This window comes from Aythya ferina, assembly GCF_964211825.1.
Source record: "Aythya ferina genome assembly, chromosome: 8".
In the NCBI taxonomy this organism is placed as follows: domain Eukaryota; kingdom Metazoa; phylum Chordata; class Aves; order Anseriformes; family Anatidae; genus Aythya; species Aythya ferina.
In genome coordinates this window covers 16,059,321-16,083,766 of record NC_140304.1, presented here as the reverse complement: position 1 = coordinate 16,083,766, position 24,446 = coordinate 16,059,321, and the positions used below count along the sequence as shown (strand labels likewise).

The 24,446-nt window shown below is 40.7% G+C and overlaps 2 protein-coding genes across 5 annotated transcripts in view; one reads left to right on the top strand and one right to left on the bottom strand.

Moving 5' to 3' along the window:
* Positions 1-569: 569 nt before the first annotated feature.
* Positions 570-8,381, bottom strand: PTGS2 (prostaglandin-endoperoxide synthase 2). Its single transcript, XM_084526988.1, has 10 exons — positions 8,247-8,381; positions 7,523-7,639; positions 7,271-7,414; positions 6,647-6,790; positions 6,163-6,344; positions 5,366-5,449; positions 4,940-5,186; positions 3,753-4,039; positions 3,471-3,618; positions 570-3,317 (listed from the first exon to the last, which is right to left on the bottom strand). The coding sequence occupies exons 1-10, from the start codon at positions 8,296-8,298 to the stop codon at positions 2,911-2,913; spliced, it is 1,812 nt and encodes a 603-aa protein (XP_084383114.1). The 5' UTR covers positions 8,299-8,381; the 3' UTR covers positions 570-2,910.
* Positions 8,259-24,446, top strand: part of PLA2G4A (phospholipase A2 group IVA) — a 118,406-nt gene continuing 102,218 nt past the window's right edge. For 3 of the 4 annotated variants that reach the window (XM_084526987.1, XM_084526984.1, XM_084526983.1), the window contains exon 1: positions 8,605-8,915. The gene's annotated coding sequence lies outside the window, so the exon portion shown is untranslated. Of the gene's footprint in view, positions 8,384-8,604; positions 8,916-24,446 lie in introns of those variants that run through there. The other variant, XM_084526985.1, reaches the window with a different exon arrangement.

Below are 24,446 nucleotides of genomic sequence, written 5' to 3'. Positions count from 1 at the left end.
TCCATGAAGTGGCTGTCACAGTTGATTTAGCCTCATCTGTTTGCAGACACAAATTACTGTCTCACAACAGTGAGAAAGTACCATAGATGAAAATATGCCCAACTGCGAAGACCCTGTCTAATTGCTGCTAGTATTCCAAAGTAGTTTCCACTTTTAAGCTAAGCTTGAAGGGAAATACATATGAACTATTCTTGCTTTGAACATTTTAGTACTCAATAGCAGCACAGGGAGGTTGGTTACACCAGCACGGTGTTATGTGTCGCCAACAATGTACCATCCCTCCAAAATGCTCAGGCACTCAAGAGAGCATTGCCGGCATGCAGCACAGTGAGTTCTCCATGGATTTCATAATGAAGTCCTTTTTCAGTAGTGGCAGAAGAGAAAAATAACTACATTTGGATGATTTGAATTATAGGCACCTTGATTTGGGGGTATAAGAGATAATTCTGGATTTAAAATTCAAAAGCTATCTTTGCCCATTTTTAGTATATCCCAAAGATTACTCATTTAATCATGAATGGAAAATAAAATGAGAAAATTGTTTAATACAAAGTTGCAGTCATAGGAGCTTATTGAGGTAATGTTTTCAATTTATTTATATAAGCAATTGCATTTTAAAAACATTTTTGTCCTACAAAAATAAAGTGAAATAATTTACAGAATTTTAAATAAATAATTTTGAACACATATTTATCATGTGCAACTTGAACCCAGCCAAACCCAGCAGGTTGGGTCACAGACAAGTGAAACGTGGCTTCAGAGAACAAAATGCACAGTGAACGATTCCTTTCCAAAGCAGCTTATAGCAACTCAGCTGACATAAACTTTTTCTCCCAAATTCCTTTTTACCTACCCCAAAATAACTAAATTTGTCCAGACTTGTCCCTCTTTGACTTTAAGCCAAGCAGTTTTCTTTGTTAATGGTAGAAAGGTGCTCTGACATGCGTTCCAAAGATAATCTGAACGACAACTACATGTTTAACTGATGACCAAATAGTTTTCTCTTATTAGAATATACAGTCCTGACCACATTTTTGTACAAGGTTATTGAAGTTTCTCCTTTCTTTGTGCCTCAGATAGAGAAACAAAATGCCCTTCCTGAAGTGTTTATACCAAAGACCATCTCAAATCAGTCACTGGTATTGATTGTTATAGGAGATCTGGAGTCAGCTAATTGCACTAATGGTTACAAATTTACTCTGCAGAAGGTAATCAGTGTTTTCAAACAAATCCATAGAAACAAAGAAATCACAAGTCAAGCTATTCTACTACCATAGCCATTACAACACAAGCCTCTACAAATGCTTGAGAGATTCAGATGTAACATAAACTCAAGTCCTTTTCCACAAGTAGTCAAGGAATTTTGTGTGGGGGCACAGAATACCAGGTTGCTGCTCTACTCCAGTCTGAAGTGACATTCTTTTTACCTATAGTTCCCCAGCTGTTTTTATGGGAAGATCATCTTCTATATTTCCTCTCTAGAAATTAAAAAAAGATACCCTTATATGCAAAGGTTTAAGTGCTGGTACAAGATCCTGTGTAACTTTTTATGTGCCCATATGAGGCTAGAAATTTTAGTGCTGGATCAGGACACATGTTTAGGACATTTTGTGCTAACTAGCCAGTTTTTGTTAAACTTAAGCCACTCATTTAAAATGCCTCTGTTTGTAATCTATAAATAAAATATTAGCATCCCCCCCAATCAAATAAATAGAGCTCTAATTCATTACTATGGATTGTGTATATAAAACCTAAGCTAACAAAGTCTTGTTGCCTTGAAGTTTTGCTCAATCAGTGCTGCATACGTTTACATAGCTTCCCAGTTATTATTCCTCAATAATCTCAGTTTGGGTACACAAACCCATACTATAGTCATGTTCTTAACTAAAACTGTACTGTCCATTTGTCCTTAAAGTGACAGAATAAAATTTATGTTGTCAAGTAGACCAGAGAACTACAGCTATGAAAAAAAAAAAAAAACACACCACCAAACTAACAACAAACTAATACTTTGGACTAAGTTTAAGACGTCCCTGAATTTGCAAAATAACATGCATTGGCTGTTGCCAAGTAGCCTTGTATTACAGCCTGATAGTAATTTCTAAGCTCAGTATGATTACTATCATGTTCTTACATAAATAACGTGATATATGCTTCAAAAATAAGAAGCATCTCAGACTAGTTCTATTTTCTTTAAATAATTAAATTAAAAAAAAAAAAAAAAAAAAAAAAACAAATATTATAATACCCTAATGCCCTAAGCAAGGACAATGCCCTAATGCCCTAAGCAAGGACAGATTTTAAAAAAAATAAATAATAATAATAATAATAATAAAAAAAACAACAACAAACACCCACAAATATGCAAGTTACTGTGCAAATTGCCTTATTTGCAATGAGGGAGAGGTAGTGTCATTGATAAATGCAACGCATTTTCTGACTTTACAACATTAAAAAAGTCTTATAAACATGTATTTGTTAGTTTTGGAGTGCTTATATGGAATTCAGAATCTTTTCTGGTGGTTTTCATTAGGTCAAATTTTCTTCTGTTTTTAGTTTGATGACCTGTTTTCAAGCTTAAGCAACAAGTTGCTTTTGTAGTGTTCTGAGACCTACACAAGACAAAACCTAACACCTGTTGTCACATATTAAAACAAATACAAAACACAAAATAAAAATTGGAACCTTCATCCACTTTGGAATACGTAGTTCTGTTACAGAAGATTTTAAACAAGGGATTCACTGCTGTAGAGCTGAAACACAGAAAATCCCTTTTGTAAGTAGAAGCCTTACCCGAGTAAGGAATCTAGGGCAACCCCCAAAGTGAAGATGCAAAAGTGTTTTTTTTTTTTTTTAAACTTTAAGCTATAAATAAAATAATTTATATAAATAAATAAATAGATGAATACTTTATAACTCAGCAGATCGCTCTTTCAGTAGTAGTGTGGGGTTGATATCTTCCATTGCTGTGTTTGAGGTACTAACATTAATAGTTGCCTCCGTGGGTTCAGGATTTAAGACGTGGAAAGCAGTGAAAGGACAGCCTTTCACGTTGTTGCAGATGAGCTTCTGTAAGGAGGCAGTATTGATTATTTCAAATCCCACTTTTCCACCAAAGGTGCTAGGCTTCCAGTACTCTGGGGAACAGATAGCATTTCCCATCAGTCCTTTCAGAGAGAATGGTGCGCCGATTTCTACCATTGTTTCGCCAAAGATGGCACCTGGTCGTGGCTTTTCTACAAGGAGTCCTGGATACAGCTCCATAGCATCTATGTCTCCATAAAGCTCTTCCAGTTCAGCAGCCATTTCTTTTTCTCCTGTAATTATTGATGAATAAACATAGTAAGTGGAAAAATCCTGTTTTCATGGCAACACCATCCTGCTGAAGTTCAGAAACAGGATTGAAGGCTTCTGTTAGCTATTTTAAAGACAAGGGCACTTATTTATGAAGAAGGATTAAAAACTGTTACCTGTAAGTTCTTCAAATGATTTAAATGGTTTCAACATGAAGCGTTTCCTGTACTCATTCAAGGACTGGTATCTCATTTGTCTGCTTTGGTCAATTGAAGCCTTTGCTACTTTCTGTACTGCAGCAGGAACATTTTTTCCACCAGCAACCTATTCAGTAAAGATGAAAAGTAATAAGATCTCCAGATAAAAGTTATGAGGAAGTTATGCCTTCATATAGTTTTGCATAGATTTATTGCACCCCTGATGCAACCCCCAAATTGTTAACTTGAGAAAGTACTTACCCTGCCAGCACTTTGCTTGGAGAAAGATTTCACCATATGGGAAAGGCCATGTTCCAGCATTATAGAGTTGTTGTAGAGGAACTGCTGGAAAGTGTACTCCTGGTCATGTATTTGAAAAGTGTCAGGCAGAAGTGGGTGCCAGTGGTACAGGGTATTGAATTCAGCTGCAATTCGGTTCTGGTATTGGAATCGCTGGTTGAACAGAAGCTCAGGATCAAACTTGAGTTTGAAGTGGTAGCCACTCAAGTGTTGCACGTAATCTTCAATAACAATCTTGATTGTCTCTCCTGTTGGAGAAGGAAAAGGGACACAGTATTGGTACTAATTCCCTGAGGAACCCTATCTATGAGAGAACATGCAATTTCTAAACTCTTCTGGAAAAAATACTATAGGGATCAGGATAGCAAACACTCCTCAGCATTCCCTAATAGTACAGAGAGAGATCCATGCATTTTATGTGACTAAAAGTAGGGGGTAGAACAGTACTTAAGAGCCCAAGTTTTTGGCTGTGGCAGACAAACCTTTCTTTGCCTTATAGCTTGGTTATAATATACTATCTAGGGCAGAGGTAGGGGACAATAAAGAAAGCTAGTATCTGAAAGCAACCTCTCAGCTTCTGAGCTGCTTAAAACAATTTTCTTTTATTGGTTTACTGTTTCATCCACGATTTGGGCACAGTCTTTCCAAACTTGGTACATGTCAACATTAACAGATGAAATACCACTTAGCAGACAATTAGACAGGAGAAGTATGTGCAATAACATTTTATGTAGCTTCCTGAACTTAACCACAGCCCCTCTTAAAGCATATCTGAACTGACCCAACCCCAGAAGAGAAAAAAAAGAAAAAATTCTCTCAGAGCAACTGAGGTCATCTAGCCTCACAGGCCTCCTCTCTGAGAAACGAATCTTAGCTTCCCATCTTTTCACCGCTTTCAGTTCTGTTTCCCTTAAATACCGGAATTAATTATCACTTGACTCAATTTTCTTCAGTTTTGGTATTTAACATAGCAGGAGGCAGCTGTATTTTAATGTGTCAGGTCATGAAGGCTCAGATTTATTCCCTCATACAACAATTAAATAAGAGTTTTTCCTCTTACTAGATCTACTGCAGCTGCAGTACATCACAGGTAGAAGCGTCAAGCTCAATGGAACATTTGAATTGCACGTAGTAGAAGTGACACTCACCTATCAATATGAGTCTAGTAGTTTGGAATAACTGCTCATCATCCCACTCTGGATGCTCCTGTTTCAGGATGTCACAGACCCGATTGTGTTCTCTCAGCCATATTGTAGCATACATCATTAAACCTGGGACCAAACCAAACACCTCCTGCCCAACAGAAAACTGCAAGTGTTCAGGAACATGAGGAGGGTAGATCATCTCTGCCTGAGTGTCCTTCACTGTGGGTGGATACATTTCCCCATCTATCATCTGCCAAAGAGGGCACACAGGAAGAAGGGAGAAAGAAGAGGAGAGTCATAAGCTATCATGCTTATGAGATACGATGTATTGACTCTGTTAGCACTGACTTAAAGCAAGCAACACTGCAAGCAGAGCACTAATTTTAAGAAATATGTCATCTAATTAAAAGGCGGGAAGATAAGACATACCTGATATTTTAGCTTTCCATCCTTGAGAAGTCTCAGTTTAAGCTGTCTCTCCAAAGTCTCTCCATAAATGTGATTCAAGTCAACCTGTAAAATAAAAGCATTTGGAACATGAAGACAAGCTACATTTTTTGCTATTTTAGGATAGGTCCTAGTTCTGTGGATGCCAATACGATTTCATCCCTTAAATGTTTACCTTTTAATTATAATATTGTTACCTTATAAGTATCACACAATGATATTTAAGATGAAGCCAAATTATTTCCTGGCAACTGGAGCAATCACTCTGTAAGTTTTTAAATTGGACTGGCAATTTAAGAGGACTCTGTTTAGAGTGTCAGCAGCTTTTTATTATGCAGCCAGCTCTTTATATACACAAACATTTTACAGCTTTCTGTTTTAGACATACACACAACATTCATACTGAAAAATTCTTTATCCAAAGGCTGTCTGCTTTGTAGATAACTTTGTAGATAAAGATCTTAAAATTCAAATTTGCTTCTGAAGTTCTTTTTAATTTTAATATACCTAACATATTAAGCAAAAGCAGATTCTTGGGAAAAAAAAAAAAGTCATAGCCCTCACTGTACAGAGCCTTTAAAGAGAATTATGTGAGATGCTATTCAGTCACCAGAGTTTTGCCTCCCCTCTTCCATAACTTCCTGATTTGTTGCAGGGCATGTTGAATGGTATGTGTACTAGTGTTTGTGCATTCTGACTACCTGTAAGGTATCACTCTAGCTGGTTAGTAGCTCCTAAGAGCTAAGTGCTGTGTTCAAGTTACAGAGCTATAGTCTTACCCCATGGCCAAGAGCTTTAGTGAAACCAGGTCCTTTCTTGTGGTCTGTCTTAAAGAACTGATGAGTGAAGTGTTGGGCAAAGAATGTGAACATCACATTTGTGCCTTGTGGGTCAGGAATAAATTTTTTCCGCAACAAAAACTTCTCCACAATCAGCTTTGAATCTGGGAGTTCTTTCTTCCCTACAAGGAAAAGAAAATCTCCTTATAGTAAAGTGAGATGTTCAAGACAGCTATGGTTACTACTTAATTTTGTTCCTAACAAAACAGACTTACTATTTTCAATTTATTAATGCAGGATTCAACAACAAACGCCAGAATGGTTATCTTTAAGGTCATTACACAATATGCAATACATGGTTATCCTCAAAGTCAACTACACTGTTAAAAGGTTGTAGACAAGCTTGCCTGTTGGTGTTTTCTAAGACAAAAAGATAAATAGGAATTCCTAGAAATGAACGTTATGCATCTGTTTTATTCCTTACCTTTAACACCCATTGGTGTTGGACAGTCACGTCCTACCGGGGGAAGACTTCTTGTGTAATAGGAAAGATTGGAATAAGTTTCCCAGTTTTTGTAATTATAGTCACTATTGTAAGTTGGTGGGCTGTCAATCAAATGTGATCTTGCTGGAAGAGAGAATAAAAATTATATGTATTTGTTTTTATTTTAAAACTATACCTTTTAGACTCGAGAAGTAAGTCACATGGCCAGATTTTTTCCATATATTTTGCCAGCAGTTGTATCAACAAATTCCACACATATAATCCCATTTAACTTCAGTAACTGATGGTTGCTGAATAACAGGAATAGGTTCTGAATTAGCAATTGGCTCCAACTATTGAAATTTGCATCAAATGGTTCATGTTATGCTATATGCTAGCAAAATGCTAGATTTTATCAGTGATGAGAGCAAAATGCATTTCTGTCTGAAAGCACATTTCACATCAAGTGTGCAATGCACTGAAATCTTAAACTTTGTTTAGTGTTTTTACCTTAGTGCATTTTAGCTTGCTACTTCATGAATAAACTGATCAAGTAGAGCATTCTGGAGTCCTACAAGTAGCTCCTGCCAGTTAAGAGTATGAGAAGGGAGAACTTATACTTACACGTCAATACATATCTCATAATAGTATCTCGTAAGAAGGGGATGTTGTTGATGATGTTCCAGACTCCTTTGAAGTGGGTGAGAATGTAATGGACAGTATTTGGCGTAGGTTTCAATGTTAGTTTCAGCCATGTGAAGAATTCCGCTGTGAGCACAGATGGAAAGATTGTAAGTTAGCTATTAAGAATAACCTGCAATTTTGGAATTGAATTCTCAAAGTTCATTTCCATGAGAATGGATCCAAGATACTTACGTGTTGTACAATTTTCCCCATAATATCCTGTCCTTGTGCAGTCACATTCATACTGGTCAAATCCTGTTGTCATGCATACTCCTCTGTTCTGACATGGGTTTGAGCAGCAAGGATTGGCTAGAACAAAATTAAATACTCTGATTAAAATAGTGTCTTTTATACCTAGATCAGTGTTCTCACCACACCGAGTGAAGTTTTTGGATGTAGGTTGACAGTGCCCTGAAGTTTAATGTTCACTGGGATGTCAACAGAATGAGTACGCACTCACACTATACTTTAGAGAGCTATGGGTAACAGCTAACTACAAAAACTAGGAATTTGGCATTGTGGACTGTGACAAGCTTCTCAGAGCATTTGTGCTACCTCACACAGGTCAGTGGAGGCCTGACATCCTTCCTACCATACTTAAGTATTCTAGAAACCACAAAAAGTACAAGATAAAAATAAAAATCGTTCTGGATTTCCACCTGGAAACCTACACCCCGTGAACCACCCCTAGGCTGCAAGTGCAGCGGAGCCCCATGGAAGCTCCTTACATGCCCAGGACAGCGGGGCCGTGATGCGGGCCCTTGCCGGCCGCCCTTGCCGGCCTCTCACGGCCGCCCCCGGCCCGGCCCCCGCTGCCTCGGAGCCCGTTGCGCGTCGCTTTCACCCGCGCCACCGCAGCCGCCTCCCCGGCTGCTGCCGGCCCGGCGGAGACGGGTCGGGTCGGGACGGGTCTCACCTGCGTGGCCGGCAGCCAGGAGACCGAGGACCAGTGCGCAGGGTAGGATCATATCCCGGCGGGGCTCCGTGGTGCTGGTTCTGGTGCTGGTCGGGCTCTGCGGATGCTCAGTGCCGAGGACCCAGTGCTGCTCCCAGGTAAGCACCCGCCTATTTATCCCGGGCGCCGTGAGTCACCCCTCCTTCACTCCCCCGGGCCGCCGCAAAGTCACGAAATTGGGAATTTTTCGGCCCCGCCCCGCCGCCTGCTGCTGGGCCGACCCCGGGCTGGGCCGAGCCCGCTGCGGCGTGGCGCCGGGGGCCGGCTGGGGAGGGCCGGGACCGGCCGGGAGGAGCCGTCCTGCTGCCCGGCAGAGTCCATCCTGCTTCCCGACGGGAGCCTCCCTCTGCCCGGCAGGGGCTTCCTGCCTCCTGCCCGACGGGAGCCTGCTCCTGGCCGTCAGGGACCTCCCGCTGCCCGTCGGCCCTGCCGCGCTCCCCGGCCCGCTGTCCCGAGGCCCCCAACGCCCCCATTTCCAAGCCCGGTTTCCAAAACGCCTCCCGCACCTGGCCGGGCCCAGGCGTGTCGCGGTTAGTGAATAATCTGTGTACACAGTAATAGGCCATCCTGGATGTTCTGGAGAGGGGCACGAAAATCCATAATTGCATGATTCTTCTGGTATAGCAAAAGGTGTGTATTTTGACTTTAATTTTAATTTCTGTGCTCACAGACGCACAGACGTGTGTGTATGTATATGGAGATAGCACACTGCTGGCCTTGGTCACACTCTTGGCTGCCAGCTGCATGTATGTGCATCTGCGGTAGCTGGGTGCAAGTCACGACTTCGTACAGGTTGTGCAAGGGCGGTTCAGCTTCTCAGGTGTGAGACGGGGATCTTCTGCTCCCGCATCAGGAGCCAGACTGACCAGCTGCAAAGCACGGGTGATGTTCAGGGTGTACAAAGGGGCAACTCCGTAGATCGAGCTTCTGGCTTTGTAAATTTTGTTTCCATTTTACACTGTTCCTATTGTGTCTTACAAGGCTTTGTAAGACTTTATTTAAAATGTCAGATGAGCAAGGTGTTACTTTTTAATAAGATGGGTAGGAAGCTGTAAATGCAGAAAGTATTTCTAAGGTGTAAAACCAGCAATGTTTAGGGGAAAACTGAATGAGCTGTGTGCTAGGGAATTCTCTCTGAAATGATAAAACATTACTGAGGGATCTGGAGAACCCTGGGGATAAGGATAACTTATTTTGGGTAAAGTTTTGATCTATTAGAAGTAAACGATGTGCAAATGGAGTAGAACTTCAGTTTCGGGAGAGGACACTTGTCCTTGGCAAGGGGCATTTGTCGCAACCGCCAAACTGGTGAGCGCTTCTTCACCTTCCACCCTACTCCCTGCAGATGCAGGCTGGAGGGAGGAGGGCAGCCTGGGCTGCAAGGCATGGTGTTGATGCTTCTTGAGCAGGGCACGTGGTGAAGCATGGGCTGTCTTTGGGTCTGATTTCTGCTGGGAAAGGTCATTTGTGCAGCTGGTGGCTGTGGTGCAATTGGAAGGATCCTTCAGCTCCTCTCACGCATTGAAGCAAGATGATGGAAAATCAGGGGGATAGGATATTGCTGTTTTTCCAAAGGCTCCCCTTCACCCTCATGTATTGTTTTAGGATTGCCTGTAATCAAGGTTATGTGCTGGAATGGGATTTATCCTTAGAAATAGGTTATTTTGCTGTGTCAAGACTCACCACCAGGTGGAGATTTTATGCCCCAACTAACAAATTCTCTATTTTTTTTTTTTTTTAACATACAAACTCTCATTGAAAAAAAAACAAACCACCACCATTATTTTTACTTTAACGATAGTTGTTTTAAATATCCTCTGCTCCAGGTGAAAGCAATCACTGAAACGTACTATCTTCCTCAACCTCAACATTTTCTTCCTCAACATTTTTACTTCAGCTGAAGCATCTGGATTCCCTTGTTTCTGTTTCCATTCCAGGTTGCGTATGAAAGGCTGAGGAATGTATATAGAATATGTATTGAATTCATGCCTCTTTGCTGAGGTCAGTTTATTGGTTTCTATAGGCCAGGTCTCAGAAAAACACTGGAAGAGACACAGCCATCCATAGTAACATCAGTAATGCCACCAGAAGGGTGGCAAAGGGGAAAATGTACCCCTGCCTTGGTGCTGTTCCATTTTTGCCCTGGCTCCTGAAAATCTAGAGCAAGTTCCATTGATCTGGGAAGAGTGATTTTCCTGGTGTGGTGTTTCTGTGTTAGGGAGATGGAGGCTTGGCAGAGTGGGAGAATTTGCCCATTGCGTGTCTTCCTTGCAAGTTTTCAAAGCATCAATCCCTCCCCCCCCGCCCCAGTTATTTTCATTCATTTTATCTGTAGCTATGGTTCAGCAGGAAAAATTAGGAAAGGCTTCATTTCTCATTGGGGATATTTGTACCCATGAAGTGAATTTCAGCTTTGCCATTCTGAGATGTTTCTTAACAACTACCCATGGAAATTACGTCATAATTGTATACATAGTGGAGTATAGGATAATGTAGATTTTTGCCCCATATGGGTAGGTAGAACTCCACCTGGCCTATTTTTGACAGCTCTATTTAAAGAAGAAGGTGTCTGAATGCAGTAGGATTCACTGAATATTACTGCCCCCTTCTGCTGGATGTTTGTTTCCTATTGCATTACATGATAAATGATGACCCACAGCTAGTTCTTGTTCTTCCTGCCATTTAGATGGTACCTTATTTTCAGAGTAAGCTCTAGCAAGTCAATCATTTACAACCCAAGCCACATACAGTGCTGTTTTGTAACCAAACTTCATGAGGTGAAGCTGTCATTTGAAAATTAAGTAAAAGGCTGAAAAAAAAAAAGTAGCTTCACTATAAAAATAGAAATGCATAATTTGAATTTTTGTTCTTCCAAAATTTCAAACTGTAGCTATTCAAAATGGCTACAAATACAAATACCTGCACTAGCAGATTATATTGTGCTGTCAAAAGAGATGTTAGAAGATGACTTTGTCATAAGATGCATGGGAATGCCATGGCCCTGTGGGCTTCCACGACAAGGAACTAATGCACAGCTGTGTGTGTCACAGAAATTAACTCAACCAATTTGCTGGAAAAAAAAAAAAAAAAAAGTAGTAAACATTGGGTGTTTTTAATATTGCCATGTTACGATCATAAATCACCTCCCTAAATTGGATTAGGAATCAAATATTAAGAATAGTTTTTTATTGCCTTTTTGCTTCTCTGTTTTCTATCTGCCCTCTCATTCCATATGGTCTAAGAACTTAGGCTTTTTAAGGAGGGGGCAATAGTTTATTCTTATTTTGCATTGTATTTGGTGAAAATAATAAAAAGCAATCTGCCTCTGAGTTACAGACCTATTAACATTGTAGTGAGTGAAATGATTTTTGTGCATATTCTATAGAATCCCCAGGAAAACTGCTTTTTACAGGCAAAACACACACTCCTATTTCATTGATTGGAACGCCATCAAGTGGAGGTGAACTAGAGCATGAGTAGCTGTCTAGATGCCAGGATGATTTTGACTTATGCCATTTTCACCTGTGTAGTGGGTTTGGTGGATTTTCTGGTCACTTCCCAGATGTGATAGGTAGCAGAAAGGCTCTGTCCAGTTGGGAATGTTCTGGAGAGAGAGCATTAAACTCCAAAGACTGTGCATGTTCCCTAGTGAGGTGCTGATAAAGTGAGCTGGTCATCTCCAGTTCAATGAACATGCAGTATTTTTATAAAAGAATAAGTAGACAGTTAAGTAAAGCTATGTTTCTGTCCATAATTACAAAGATCCATGTCAGAACAGTAACAGCTTTATGTTCATCAGGAGCTCAAAGTGTAACTTAATGTATCTGCTGCTCCAAATGAAACAGTGCTTGTGACACATGCTCAGAAACATGTATCAAATATTTATAGGCATTTGGCAACCTGTAATGAAACAAATTGTATTTTTTTCCTAACCCTTTTTTGCCATTACAGGTTTCTAATAAAGTAGGAAAGCAGGCCAAACAATAGGTCATGTAGATCCATGCAATACATGGTAAGAACATAGCAAAAAAACAGACTTGTTGTATCAGCTGGTTCCAAGGAGTAAGCTGTATTAAAGTCAGAGGGGCTGTTTGCACTTAAGCCAGCAGCAAATTTATCCTCAAGAGTTTTTAATATGTTTCAAATGTTTTCCCTTCCCTTGTGATTGTGGGAATCTCATCATCATGTTTAATAGCACAGTAATTTCCTGGCAAGCGGGCCAACTTTATTTCTTCAGTCTGTACTTTTCTGTTCTTTTATTGCAAAACGTGCCCAATCTGAAGCTCGCTATCACCAACAGTCTGACTGTGTTGTAGCCGAAGCAAAGACACACTCTGGAGATGGTGGGTACAAAGATACGATAACAAATCTGGATGTTCTGAAAATGTTCTTGAAAATAGAAGGACACAAGAAGGAAGTCTATGTCTTTAAGATTCTTTTGCTGCCCTCTGCTAATCAGGAACATGTTCACAGAAATCTTTGGTTATGTATTTGCTTGAAACTTTCATGTAATCATCTGTGGGTTTGACTGGCCAGCGCTGCCAGTTCTCTGTCTCATCTTCTGAGTTCTGGAGTGCTCTGGTCATTTGGGTCATAGTTTCATTGGGACTCTGCTGGAAAACAAAAATAGGCTCTGCTGGAAAACAAAAATACTCAGTTACCTGGATTTAAAACAAGGGAGGTTTATTTATTTTTCCAGGAAAATCATGGTAAAAACACACTTAATTTGTGGAGCTTCTAGACTAGAAATTTTGCTGTTGTCATCTTGTACTCCAAAACAATTAGTGACAGTGAAAATGATGCATGAATGGAAGGTATGTGAGGTCTGGGATCTGGGTGGCGGTGCTCCAAAGCAAAATACCATGGACAGTGATTGGGAAGAGCGGCTTGGGAAAGTGGGAGTATGCCTTAAATCCAAATCAGTTGTTTTCTTCTGGAATTATCCAAAAAAATGTGGTAGAAATGGTGGGTAGGTGGCACAAAAAGCTACTTCAGATTTAGGCAAGATCTGAGCAAGTTTGGGCCCTAATTTTTTTTTGTTTTGTCTTCATGCATTTTGTCTTACCTCTGCATTTCAGCTACCAAAGAGGAAACATAAATCCACTGCTTGTGTTTTATTTGGAAGCCAAGAGGAGTTTGAGGGGATGCTTTCCAATATGGGAAAGTTGCAGTTTCTTTTGGCAACATCTTCTCATATAACTCTTCCCTTGCTTTTTTTATCAATTGTTCTTGTTTTAATCCTCTGATATTCTGGACAGAATAGTTAGTTTTACTTAGTAAAACTTAGTAAAACTAAGGTGAAATGACTTAATGTCAAATTGAACTAGTGACATGAGGTGTGGAATGAGACACCTATGCTCTTCAGCTTCATCGTGCTGCATCCTGGCCATTTTTTTCCCTAGTGCTGTCTGTTTGCTCTGTAATTTATTTGCCATTTATCCATAGTATAACACCTCTATAGAGCGTCTGCACACTTCTTGGTGCTTGTTAAATAGCAATTTTTCCCAAAACTAGACAGAAAATAAACAAGAACTGCTCATTAATAACTGCTAAAAATTGAATCTCAGCCTTATCCAAAGCAAGGGTGAGCTCTCTACTTTGGGAGGTTACTGGACTTTAAATTCATGTCGTTTTAAATGAAAGTCAATCCACAAATCTTCAGCAAAAATGGCTTCCAGAATCAAGTGTTTTGTTTTTGAGCTGAAATGTATTAGACAATATTGCTCTTTTCCTCATTTGCAAACTTGGTAGTCACAAATTCAGTCCTGCTTGACTAGTTCCTGAAAAACAAGCCCTAAATGACTTAAACTCAGCTTGAAGCACTCTCAGATGAACTTTTTCCAGGGAGTGTAGGTGAATGGCATATGGAACAGAATATTTTTATCCTATGGGATAGTTTGAGTTTGCAGCAGAGGTTGACCCTGGATATTTCACCCTCACTATTTGTCCTATTTTCTTTAGGTGGCAAGACTTTGAATTTCTTTTATGGTTGAATTTAAAGGAAAAGGCCATAAACATAAATCATCAGTTTCTGGCAGCCACAATACATCAGATCTATGGATATTTTTAAAATTCCAAATAAATTTTCAGAAGCCTTGTTTGGATGCAATTGACTGTGGGATTTTCTTCCTAATTGAACTGCACCTATTAAACAGACAGTATTTTTCATTGTTCCTTGAATGAAGGAAAACAAGTTATCCTTATTGACAATCAGCTACCAAAGCACTGAACTTCTCTGCTATTGTGATTTGGTTCTCTGGTGTTTTGTTTTTTTTTTTTTTTTTTGCAGTCTCCGTTTTTTGTCGATGTAGCCTCAATATGTTTTGTATTTCCTATGTAGACATTTGATCACAGCTGCAACAAATACGTCATGAGATTTTGTAACTCTCTTACATAAAGAAGCATCAGCTGACATTTTGTCTGTTTTTTGTCATCTCACAAGAAGGCTGTAACTCATGGTAGGGTAATTGCTTGTGTTATGCCATTTATAATAAGCATTTTAGATCAAAACAATCAGAAGGTTATCTTTCCATGGAAAATCCATCCATAAAGAGTAGATTTGCAAATACTACCTTCCTTATTGCAGATGCTGAAATTTGCTTTTAGCTACTTCCTGCTTAACTTTTAGTAAATCCTTTCATTCAGTCTCATGCTCTTTTGTTGTCCAGCTGAAAGCAGCTCTGTTGTCACACAGTGAATACCATATTTTGTAATTTTCCACCACTTTCCAGCACACTGACATTAAACTGGATAAAGGAAGCCATAGTAGGCTTTATTGAGTAGAAAATCATTTCAGCATAATGCTTTTATACATAAAACCTCTTTAGGTAATAAAGTTTATTCACAAATGCCTTTTCTCATTCACTTTTGAGAAAGTAAACATTATTTCTGCAAAGAAACTTTTTTTTTTTTTTTTTTTTTTTTTTTTTTTTTTTCTACCAGAGCATTTAGCAGATCTGTTTGTAGCAGTGCATAAACTCCTGTTCTGTGTAGTTACTATTATTCTGCGGGGTTTTGTAAGGTTTCCATACACTTAATGGCTCCATAAGGTGAGCTGCCTTTAGTCACTAAAGGAAGCCCACAGATCTTGTAGATACAATGTTCTCAGGTGTGTTCATCAAATGCTTACATGTAAGAGCTAAACACAGAATATGATACAAATGCTCTTTTTATTGTGTCGCTGAAAGCTGTGCGTATTAGATCTGGGAATTTTCCATCATTTACCAAAGGGAAAAAAAGGGGAATAAAGCAGCACTTCAGCATAAGCTACGTAAAACGAACCCTGGCAGGGTTTCTCGATTAGAAGATTGAATCTAACTCAATGTAAAACATTTATCCACATAGGTAGCTATATATGCTACACACTCCATATAACTATATGTAACTATAAATCATCTGTAATTCACAGACTAATATGGCCAGTCTCTCAAAACCCCAAATTTGCAGTGCCTTAGTGCAGCTCATGTACCTCTGTGGGGCGCACGTGCCCGAGGCTGCTGGGCTGCCTCACTCACAGGCTGGGGGCTACACAGAGTGCTGCACTTCTGTGGGCACCACGAGCCTGTGCAGATGGATGGGCTCATTAACCCCGCTGCTTCATTGTGAAGCTCTGTCCCTAAGGCTGTGCTTATTGGAAACACTGGGATGGTTTTTACAGTATTAAAGGCTGAAGTGTAATTTCTCACCGCGGCTTGCCTTTCTGTTAGCTACAGAGCAGTTTTCATCATGGTCTGATATATCATAGAATCACAGAACCATTAGGGTTGGAAAAGACCTTCAAGATCATCTGGTCCAACCACCATGCTGCTACCAATATCACCCACTAAACCATGTCCCTAAGCACCACGTCCAACCTTTCCTTGAACACCCCTAGGGACAGTTACTCACCACCTCCCTGGGCAACCAATCCCAGTGCCTGACTGCTCTATCTGAGAAGAAATGTCTCCTCATTTCCAACCTAAACCTCCCCTTGTGCAACTTGAGGCCATTCCCTCTATGTCTATTACTAGTTATCTGTGAGAAGAGGCCACGCCCAGCTCCCCACACCTTCCTTTCAGGTAGTTGCAGAGAGCAATAATGTCTCCCCTGAGCCTCCTCTTCTCCAGGCTGAACACCCCAGTTCCCTCAGCTGCTCCTCACAGGACTTGTGCTCCAGGCCCCTCACCAGCTTCATAGCCCTCTGTGTGAAGCTCACAGGTGAACAGCTGTTTTGACAGCTTACACATACAGTGCAGTAAGGCAGACTTCTCGTTAGGGTTCTTGCATTTTTAATACAGGATGGGACTTTGGTGACCAGCACAAGACGGATACACCTACAGTCTGTCTAACAGCCTTCTGCGGAGATTTACTACGTTGCAACTTTGTGGAAGTGTAAGCTATCCTCAGCTTGTTCTCCACTTTTCAAACACCACTTTGCAAATATTGCAGATGCTTGCCTTGACACCGCTGTACTTACTGTGACCTGCAAATTAATTTTAATGTAACTCCATTGGGGGATGCAGTATGCTCTGAGAGCCTTGCTAAGTAAGCACACGCTATGCTGTGAGGAGGCAGCTCAGCTCTGCAAGCTCTTGTTGTCAGCCTTCACTCAGTGCCCACACAGGAAGGAGCCATCAGGGTGTACATCTCATTAAGGACTGGATGTGGATTAAGCTGCTGATGTTAAGATGTTGCGTTGATTAAAACTGACTGTAGCTCCTCACAATGGAGTGGCTGGACGAGTCACTTGGTGTCAGCCAAAAAAATGTTCCATGACACAGACCTTGTGGCAGCGTGCTGTGATGGGCAGCATCACAAATTAGAGTAGTAGCTCACAGAGGGCAGGTTCCTGGAGCAAGTTGTGCTCCAGGCAGGGTGCCCAGTGCCAGCTCCCCAGACTCCCAAGTCTCCCTTCTGGTTACCTCCACCTCCAGACTTAAATCAGTAGTGTTTTCCAATATCCTTGCCACCTTGCCTCCCTCTGACATGTTCTTAGGGTTGAAAAAAGGAAAGAGAAATTAAGAAAGTAAAGGTCTGTAAAAAAACTCAGAGACCAGAGAAAACTGTTCCCTGTGATCCTTTTCCTTAAAAGGCTTTTGGAAACTCCAGCTGGGTGGGTAGCTTGCTGTAATTATTCGTACTTACCAGTGGGAACTGAAGGCATGCAGGAGAACATCGCAAGTTGAACTACTCAGGTCAGAACAAGAATTATAACGCAGGGCTATTCTGCCAGCAAAATGTAGAGCTTGGGAGAGAAAATCTGGAGAAACTACTGCTTTTTTCAAAGTGAAATTAGATGATCATGAAGGAGACATCACATCATGTTATGTCTTGCCAGACATATGACTCTAAGCAAAGGCAAATAATTTAGAAATTGTTCAAATGCTTTTATGCTTTTTAAGACAGCCAATTATGTAATGGCACCAACAACTGCCTGGCTCAGTAGGCTCAAAAGCAAGCCTTTGAGGGAAATAATGCCACAGTGATATTCATCAGGAAATAAAAACTTGCTGTTTACTCTCTGAAGGTTTTTAATTTCTTTTCCCTAGAATTTTCAATTAAGCAAAACGTGTAACAATCAAAAGTATATAAAAATAGAAAATAATTAAGGAGGTGTAAACACTACAGTGGCTGTACTAGATGAGACCCATAGTCTATCTAGTCTAGTATCTGCAAGGGAAAATATCTGACATTGTTGGAATTGTATTATAGGTTTCAGCCTGTATAATGAGAAAGGAATGTCATCCACTTATAATTTCTATTTATGTTTGTTAGTGAACCAGAACACAGCAAATTCCATGGCTGAAATGCACCTTTTGCCTGTAGGACAGCACCTTTACAAAGAGCAAAAGATGAAGGTCTATCTCCTGAAAGGATATTTTCTCAGAAAAAAGTATGTGCTCATTTGATTTGGATAGAGTCAGCTTCCAGATGCTGAACTGACAGCATACAGTTTAAAGGATTAGCTCAGGTCTAGCTGAAAATGTCATTACTGTCAGTAAGAGGTATGCATATGATCCTGTGATCAGTTCTGATTATTGCACTCCACACGTTATATCCTATATCATGAATTTTTAATGGCATTTCTTTGTGGACCTGAAGCAACTGTTAATTTGGTGTAATGTTGATGTGACTCTGTTTTTCTGTTTATCCAGTGGCTGTCACTAAAATATTTTTGGATTTATTTCTCTTCACAAGCCTCAAGGAAGAGAAGGTAAATCACATAAAGCCAGATGAAAGCTTTTCAGATTGTCTTCTTCAGTTGTTTCCACCAGCTGTGGAAATGCTGTGCTGGTACTACTCTGTGCCTTGCTGTGGGACAGGTGCTATCACTTATTGCTTCTCCTTATAGATAGTTAATTAAGCAAATGAGGGCTTTACAACATGTTATGGCAATGTGTGTTATTTTGGGTCTCTGCTTTGCATGGCATTTTTCCTGGGACTGTTTTGGAGAGAGTTGCCAGAGACCTCGGGCCAGGCAGCGTTGGCTTGAGGCCAGATTTGGGAGGAGCAGCTGAGCGCTGCCTTGGTGCCACCAGAGAGCTGCTTCCTGGGGCTGCCACCAGCTCCCTGAAGTGGCTGGCTCTGACCTCTGCCTTGTGGTGCAGGCTCTGGGTCAGCGGGTGGTGCCAGGGCTGCAGCTGACTGCCTGTGAGGTTTTCTTCTTTGCCTGCAGCTCCTTGGAGTCGGCAGAGGAAATGTGTTTTGCAACAGACTGCAATTAAGAGTTTTAGCTCTTGCTAGGAGAAGAATGCCTGGCACCCTGTGTTGTGTCTTTCCTCTTGACTTTATTTTTGCAGGGAAGGGCTGTAGCTCCCATGCAAATAGCTTGCCGTTGCCCTTGCTAACCACCAAGCACCTCCCGATGGGCTCCTCCACCCTCTCTCCTGCACTTGGTGAACTCGGGCGATTCTGGGTTAGGCCCGTGGGCACCTCAGGGAGCATTAAATAGAATCATGGATTTGGTGAGCGAGACCTTGTGAACTTCCTCCTGGTGAACTCATTTGAGACAGTGCTCCTGTCTGTACCAATTATTACACAGTTTCACACAAAGTGGTTCTTAGGTGCTGTAACTTACCTCCTGGGGATTTGAAATGCTTATAGACTTTCCAGAGGGAACGAAAGCAGAGAAATATTTATATGTAGAACAATTTCTCATTTCACTTGGACAGCAAGAGTGATCACCCTCTTACCCAAGGCTCCTTGTCCTCTGCTCTTTAACACTGATGAATGTAAATGACATATTGGCAGTACTGTGAGAAGTCAAATATTGTCACACTATGAGCAATATAGAATTGGGAAAAAATCCCCTTCAAGTGCTAAGCACTTTGCACAGCAAGAGCTTCTAAGTAATCTGGTAACATCCTTTTTCTCCTGCACTGTGTATACCAAGCTGTGGTATCAGCTGATGGTTACCCACTCCCAAACAAGTCCGTGCAGCTGCATGGGGATTTACGTGGGAATGCTCTGGATACTCTGCCAGCACTGTCCTGGGATGGAATATTTCAGCATTTGCCAGTTACCTGGAAGTCCTTCTCAACACTAGCCAGCATGAGATTCATGTGAAATAAAGAACTTATGCCCAACATTGACATTTGGACAGTTGAACTGCTGGGCCAACAGGGAGTGAAGGTCCTGCCCATATGCAGAGCTCTGTCTCCAGATTGAGGCCGAAGGGCTTATACTGCAACTGGCTTGTCAGCTTGTCCCTTTTACCTGAGGAACCAGTTCCTCTGTAAAAGCTGTGCCTTTGGGCTTGCAGTCATCAAAAATAATGTTGATTGAAATAGAGGTGTTTCATTTTATACCCTAATCATGTTTGGATTTCATTCAGGTGAAATCTCAAAATCTGCCCTTTGTGGGCTGTTCTGATGCCAGTTGAATTAGGAGGTTAATTTTAGTCTTCCTTTTGCTAAGCTATTCCTTGTTGCTCAGAAGCTTTACTAAAATACTAATGAATTGTTAACTATTGTGGATTAAAAACAGCCTCTTTCACTAGGCATAGCCATGCCCTTATCTTAAGGTGAATCTTCTTCTCTGACCCTGACCTTCCCATTTCATACAGCCACTTTTTAACCATCTTTTTAACTACCAGCACCTGGGATTGATCAGTTGTGATGAGGAGGTGCTCTGTCCTGGGCTCTGATGCCCGAGGGTCAGGCATTCCTAAACAGGAGGAACAGGAGCACTGGGACAGGTACAGAATAAGTCTTTAAAAATATTGGTCCCCATTATATCCATATTCATATCCAGGTCTGAAAGGCAACCTTCAAGCTTGCCACAAACAATGTGTTCCACATTTGCATTTTTTTTTTTTTTTTAAATGCATCACAATGGTCTTTCCTGAGTATATGCTAAGGGCTTCCTTTTGACAGGAGCTGATCTTTGTAGTCTGACCTGGCAGACAGATATGCCCCTCCGCTCATTCAACACATCTGTTGTAGATTAGAATTATGCCCCCTGGAGAGGTTTTTATGAGTATGGCTTATGGTTTTTTTAGTTGTTTGAATTGATGATGGAAGACAATGGGCTATTACAAAAATATGAAAAACAGAAGCTGGACAGACAGTTTTGGAAGAAAACTTGTTGTTTTATGTCCAAAAGCACATACAGAGCAGGAGAACTATCATGGCATGGACACATCACTCAGCTTCTCAGATACAACATGAACTGTGGCTGCAGTGCCTCCCAGATGCTTGCATCGATTTCCATAAGGACCCCCAGAAAACATTTAATTATGTCTTGCAGTGTAGGGAGGATTTGAAACTCCTCTTAGGCTGACAAAAGTCATGGAATAAGAATGTGTTTGATGTTAATTTGTGCCCAATTCAGTTGATGGATTTCATTGGCCAAGGGCTGATTTATTTGCTGAATTAAAAGTGTAAAATAACTGAAATATCTAAAATAATTGCTAAAATAACACTCTGTCCCTGCTAATTTGGGAACATGAGGCATCATTTTGTTGACTTCTGTACAAAACCAAATATCGTTTTCTTCTACTTTTTGCTCTAATCTTTTTCCAGCGAGAAGAGAAACTGAAAATGCCTGTTTTGAGAGTTAGTGTGCGTGCTGGGTGCAGTGGGCAAAGGCAAAACCTCTAAAAAAAAAACCACAGAATTTTGCTAACCGCAAAAATAAAAGATAATAATTAACAAGGTAAATGACACTAAACAGCAATAAATGTTCTGTTCAGTTACCGAACAAAGTATCATTATGCAAATTAGATTGCGAATTTGACTGGATGTGCAAATCACACAGGGAATGCATCCCAAAGTAATCCACACAAATTTTGCAGTAATGATAACCACCTTTCTTGTTTTCTGAATTCACACCTCCTTTTGTCTCTATGACGTGACATGGTATGGGAATTGGGTGAGACGGTTGTTTGCCTTCTCCAGTTACAAGAACTTTCCAACTTGTAAAGGTTGTCAGAAACCCCACCTCTTGAAAAGCTTGGGGATTATGGTGAGCTGCAAGCTCTGCAGCACCAGGTTATTCCTGTGTGGCTGGGATAATGCCTTCAGTTCAGAAACTGGACTTAATAAATAAAGGGTATGGCTAGTTCATTGGTGTTTCACCCAGAGAAGGTGAAAGCTTAGCAAGACTGAACGAGATCATCATTTCGCAGGTTCTTCTTCTGTTGTCTTCCCACTTCCTTTTTGAAAAGGAAAAATGTTGGTTTTGAAAACATTTCCCAACTGAAAGTGCACAGCAAGTTGCTCTCGGTTGGGTGTGTACACATGTATGATTCAGATCCCCTTTTGCTGAAATTCATGAGAGCATACAGGTACTAATAAGTCATGAATAGCAATGTACACATATGCCTGCTTTTGTCTCTTCCCTCAGGTTCTGAACCCAATATTTTCCTTGCTGGGTTTCTAGTTTTTTTTTTTTTTTTTTTAATATATATATATTTTCCTAACTCAACTAGGTAAATATGCTGAAAGATGAATACAATATATCTTAGCATAGCAAATTAAAATAAATTGTAAAAAAAATAACAGAAAAATAATATCAAATAAATTATAGTTTCTAGGAGGGGGCCTGAAGATTAGCTGATAGCCCCCACAGAGACTGCTGATCTGCTTGCCAGGGAATATACTTACAGAGGGCTGATTAGAGTAGGATCAAACTACATGCAGGTCAACACAGTCCACCCTGGTTTCGGTCTAGGAACCAGTGCAGTGAAATTTTAAATAAGATAGCTTTTTACATTTTTCATACTCATTTTAGGTGTAATAAATAATAAATTAATTGGTAAATAAGAATAATAAATAAGGCTTTCCTTTGGTGTATTTACTTTTTCAGACGATGATGATACTTGCAAAAGGATGAGGTTTGGGTATCTGGGGATCCACCATACAGGCATGGTATGTGCTGTTGGGTCTAGCCAAGCATGTTTCTGCATGTGCTTCTCTCCATATCTGCTCGAGTTTAAGAATGGTGACACCTAGACTAACAGGTCAAGAGCCCAACACATCTGTGTAGCTTTTCAGGCAGCCAGATTGACAGAGGTGTTTGAGCAAATCATGCAGACTCACAGATATTTGGCAGGAAAGGGGCTAACTGTTGTCAGCTGTCGAAGGTACCGAAGGCACAGCCAGAAACCCCTGTCTGCAGCAGATAAACGGAGGACCTATGGTGAAGAGTCAATAGTCAGTGTCTCTTGTGCTCTGTGTCATTCAAGGAAACCCAGCCACATGACCTAGACACACATTTCTTGGTGCATGAAAGCTGGTCACACACATCCTAGTGCTTGTGATGCTGTGGGCATAAGGGTGTGAATGTGAGCAAATGACATGGGCTTTACTTTAGAACAAAATCACCTTCCCTGTCTGTTGGCTCTTACATTGAGCTTTAATCTATTGTTACTGTGATGCTATTTCTTACACGCTTCGTTTTCCAAGGACAGCAGCAGTTTTTCACACGTTATTTTGGTGACTGATGCTTTATAAGACTTCAAATTTGAAAGAAAGAAATGTTGTATGTACTAATTATTCAGTGACATTTATTATTTCCTTTACTTCACAAAATCTTTAAATGCCTTTCAAAAAGCTTCTGTGAAATAGTAGTTCTCATTTTGGTGTCATACGACAGCTTAAAAATGGGAAAGCTAGGCACAAAATGAGGTTGATCTTGTGAAGTACTTTGATTTAAAAATACCCTGTGAATATCTGCATTGAGAGTGGTATGGCCTTATTGCCAGGCTTTATACACAGGATTGTGATGAGGAAAAGTGGACAGTGATTAATTTGCCATTGTGATAGTGTGTACAATTTATAAAGCTTAAACTAAAATGTAGATGAATACTATGCCTGATATACGGCTTTATACACACATATCTACCTTTGACAGGTATGGGAGTGATTTCATGACTCGGCCTGCTGCCCAATATGGGGTATTTGTTTTCTAACAGCAGCACTAGGTGGCACACAAGGTCAGGGCAGAGCACCTCATGTCAGAAGTAGGTGCTGAGCTGCTCCCTTGGGTCAACAATGGCAATGGCTGTGCTGAGCCCATGGCTCACACCCAATGCCTCTTGCCATCTATTTCTGCACACTCAAAATCATAGAGGAGGCTGAAGCTCTTCATAATGACAGCAGAGCTTAGGAGCAACAGACATTTGCCACTCTTGGATGTGTTAAGCCTGCAAGCACAGTTAACCTTGCTCCAGCTTTGAGAGGGAAAATCACATGAGAGTAAAGTGCACACAACCAACAAGGACAGCCTCAGTGTGAGTTAATCCAGTCTTATCTCTCAAAGCTTAGAAGGACAATGGAAGTTTGGTGGTCTATGAGGTTGTTTGGATACTAGATGGCTCCTGCTAAGAAGAAGAGAGCTCTGCACAAAGTCTGGGTGGTGAATCCCTGCTCTGCACTACCTAGGTGAGATCCTGATGGGGAAGAGCATCAGCAAGGGACCGTGGCTTACCACCACCACTGTAATGGGAGTTGTTTTCCAGTTCTCTTTATGGGCTGCTATCTTTATCTAAGTGTACTTAAGTTTAGAAGTGCCAATGTTGTAGTGTACTTGAGAGGAAGCAGACTTCAGCATTCCTTTCAAGTATCAAGATTAACTATAGAGACTTTTTTGACCTCGTTAGCTTTGTGCAAATGTATATATTTTTGTCTTACACTGGTTGGTGCTGAGGAACTTACAAACAAACTCCCTAAAAATGTCAGT

Excerpts from the sequence above, each read along its gene's own strand:
- PTGS2 (XM_084526988.1), bottom strand. The coding sequence starts at position 8,298 with ATGATCCTACCCTGCGCACTGGTCCTCGGTCTCCTGGCTGCCGGCCAC. Across the intron at positions 4,040-4,939 it reads TACTAGACTCATATTGATAG|GAGAGACAATCAAGATTGTT; the intron begins GTGAGTGTCACT and ends CTTCTCCAACAG. Across the intron at positions 3,318-3,470 it reads ATCATTTGAAGAACTTACAG|GAGAAAAAGAAATGGCTGCT; the intron begins GTAACAGTTTTT and ends CAATAATTACAG.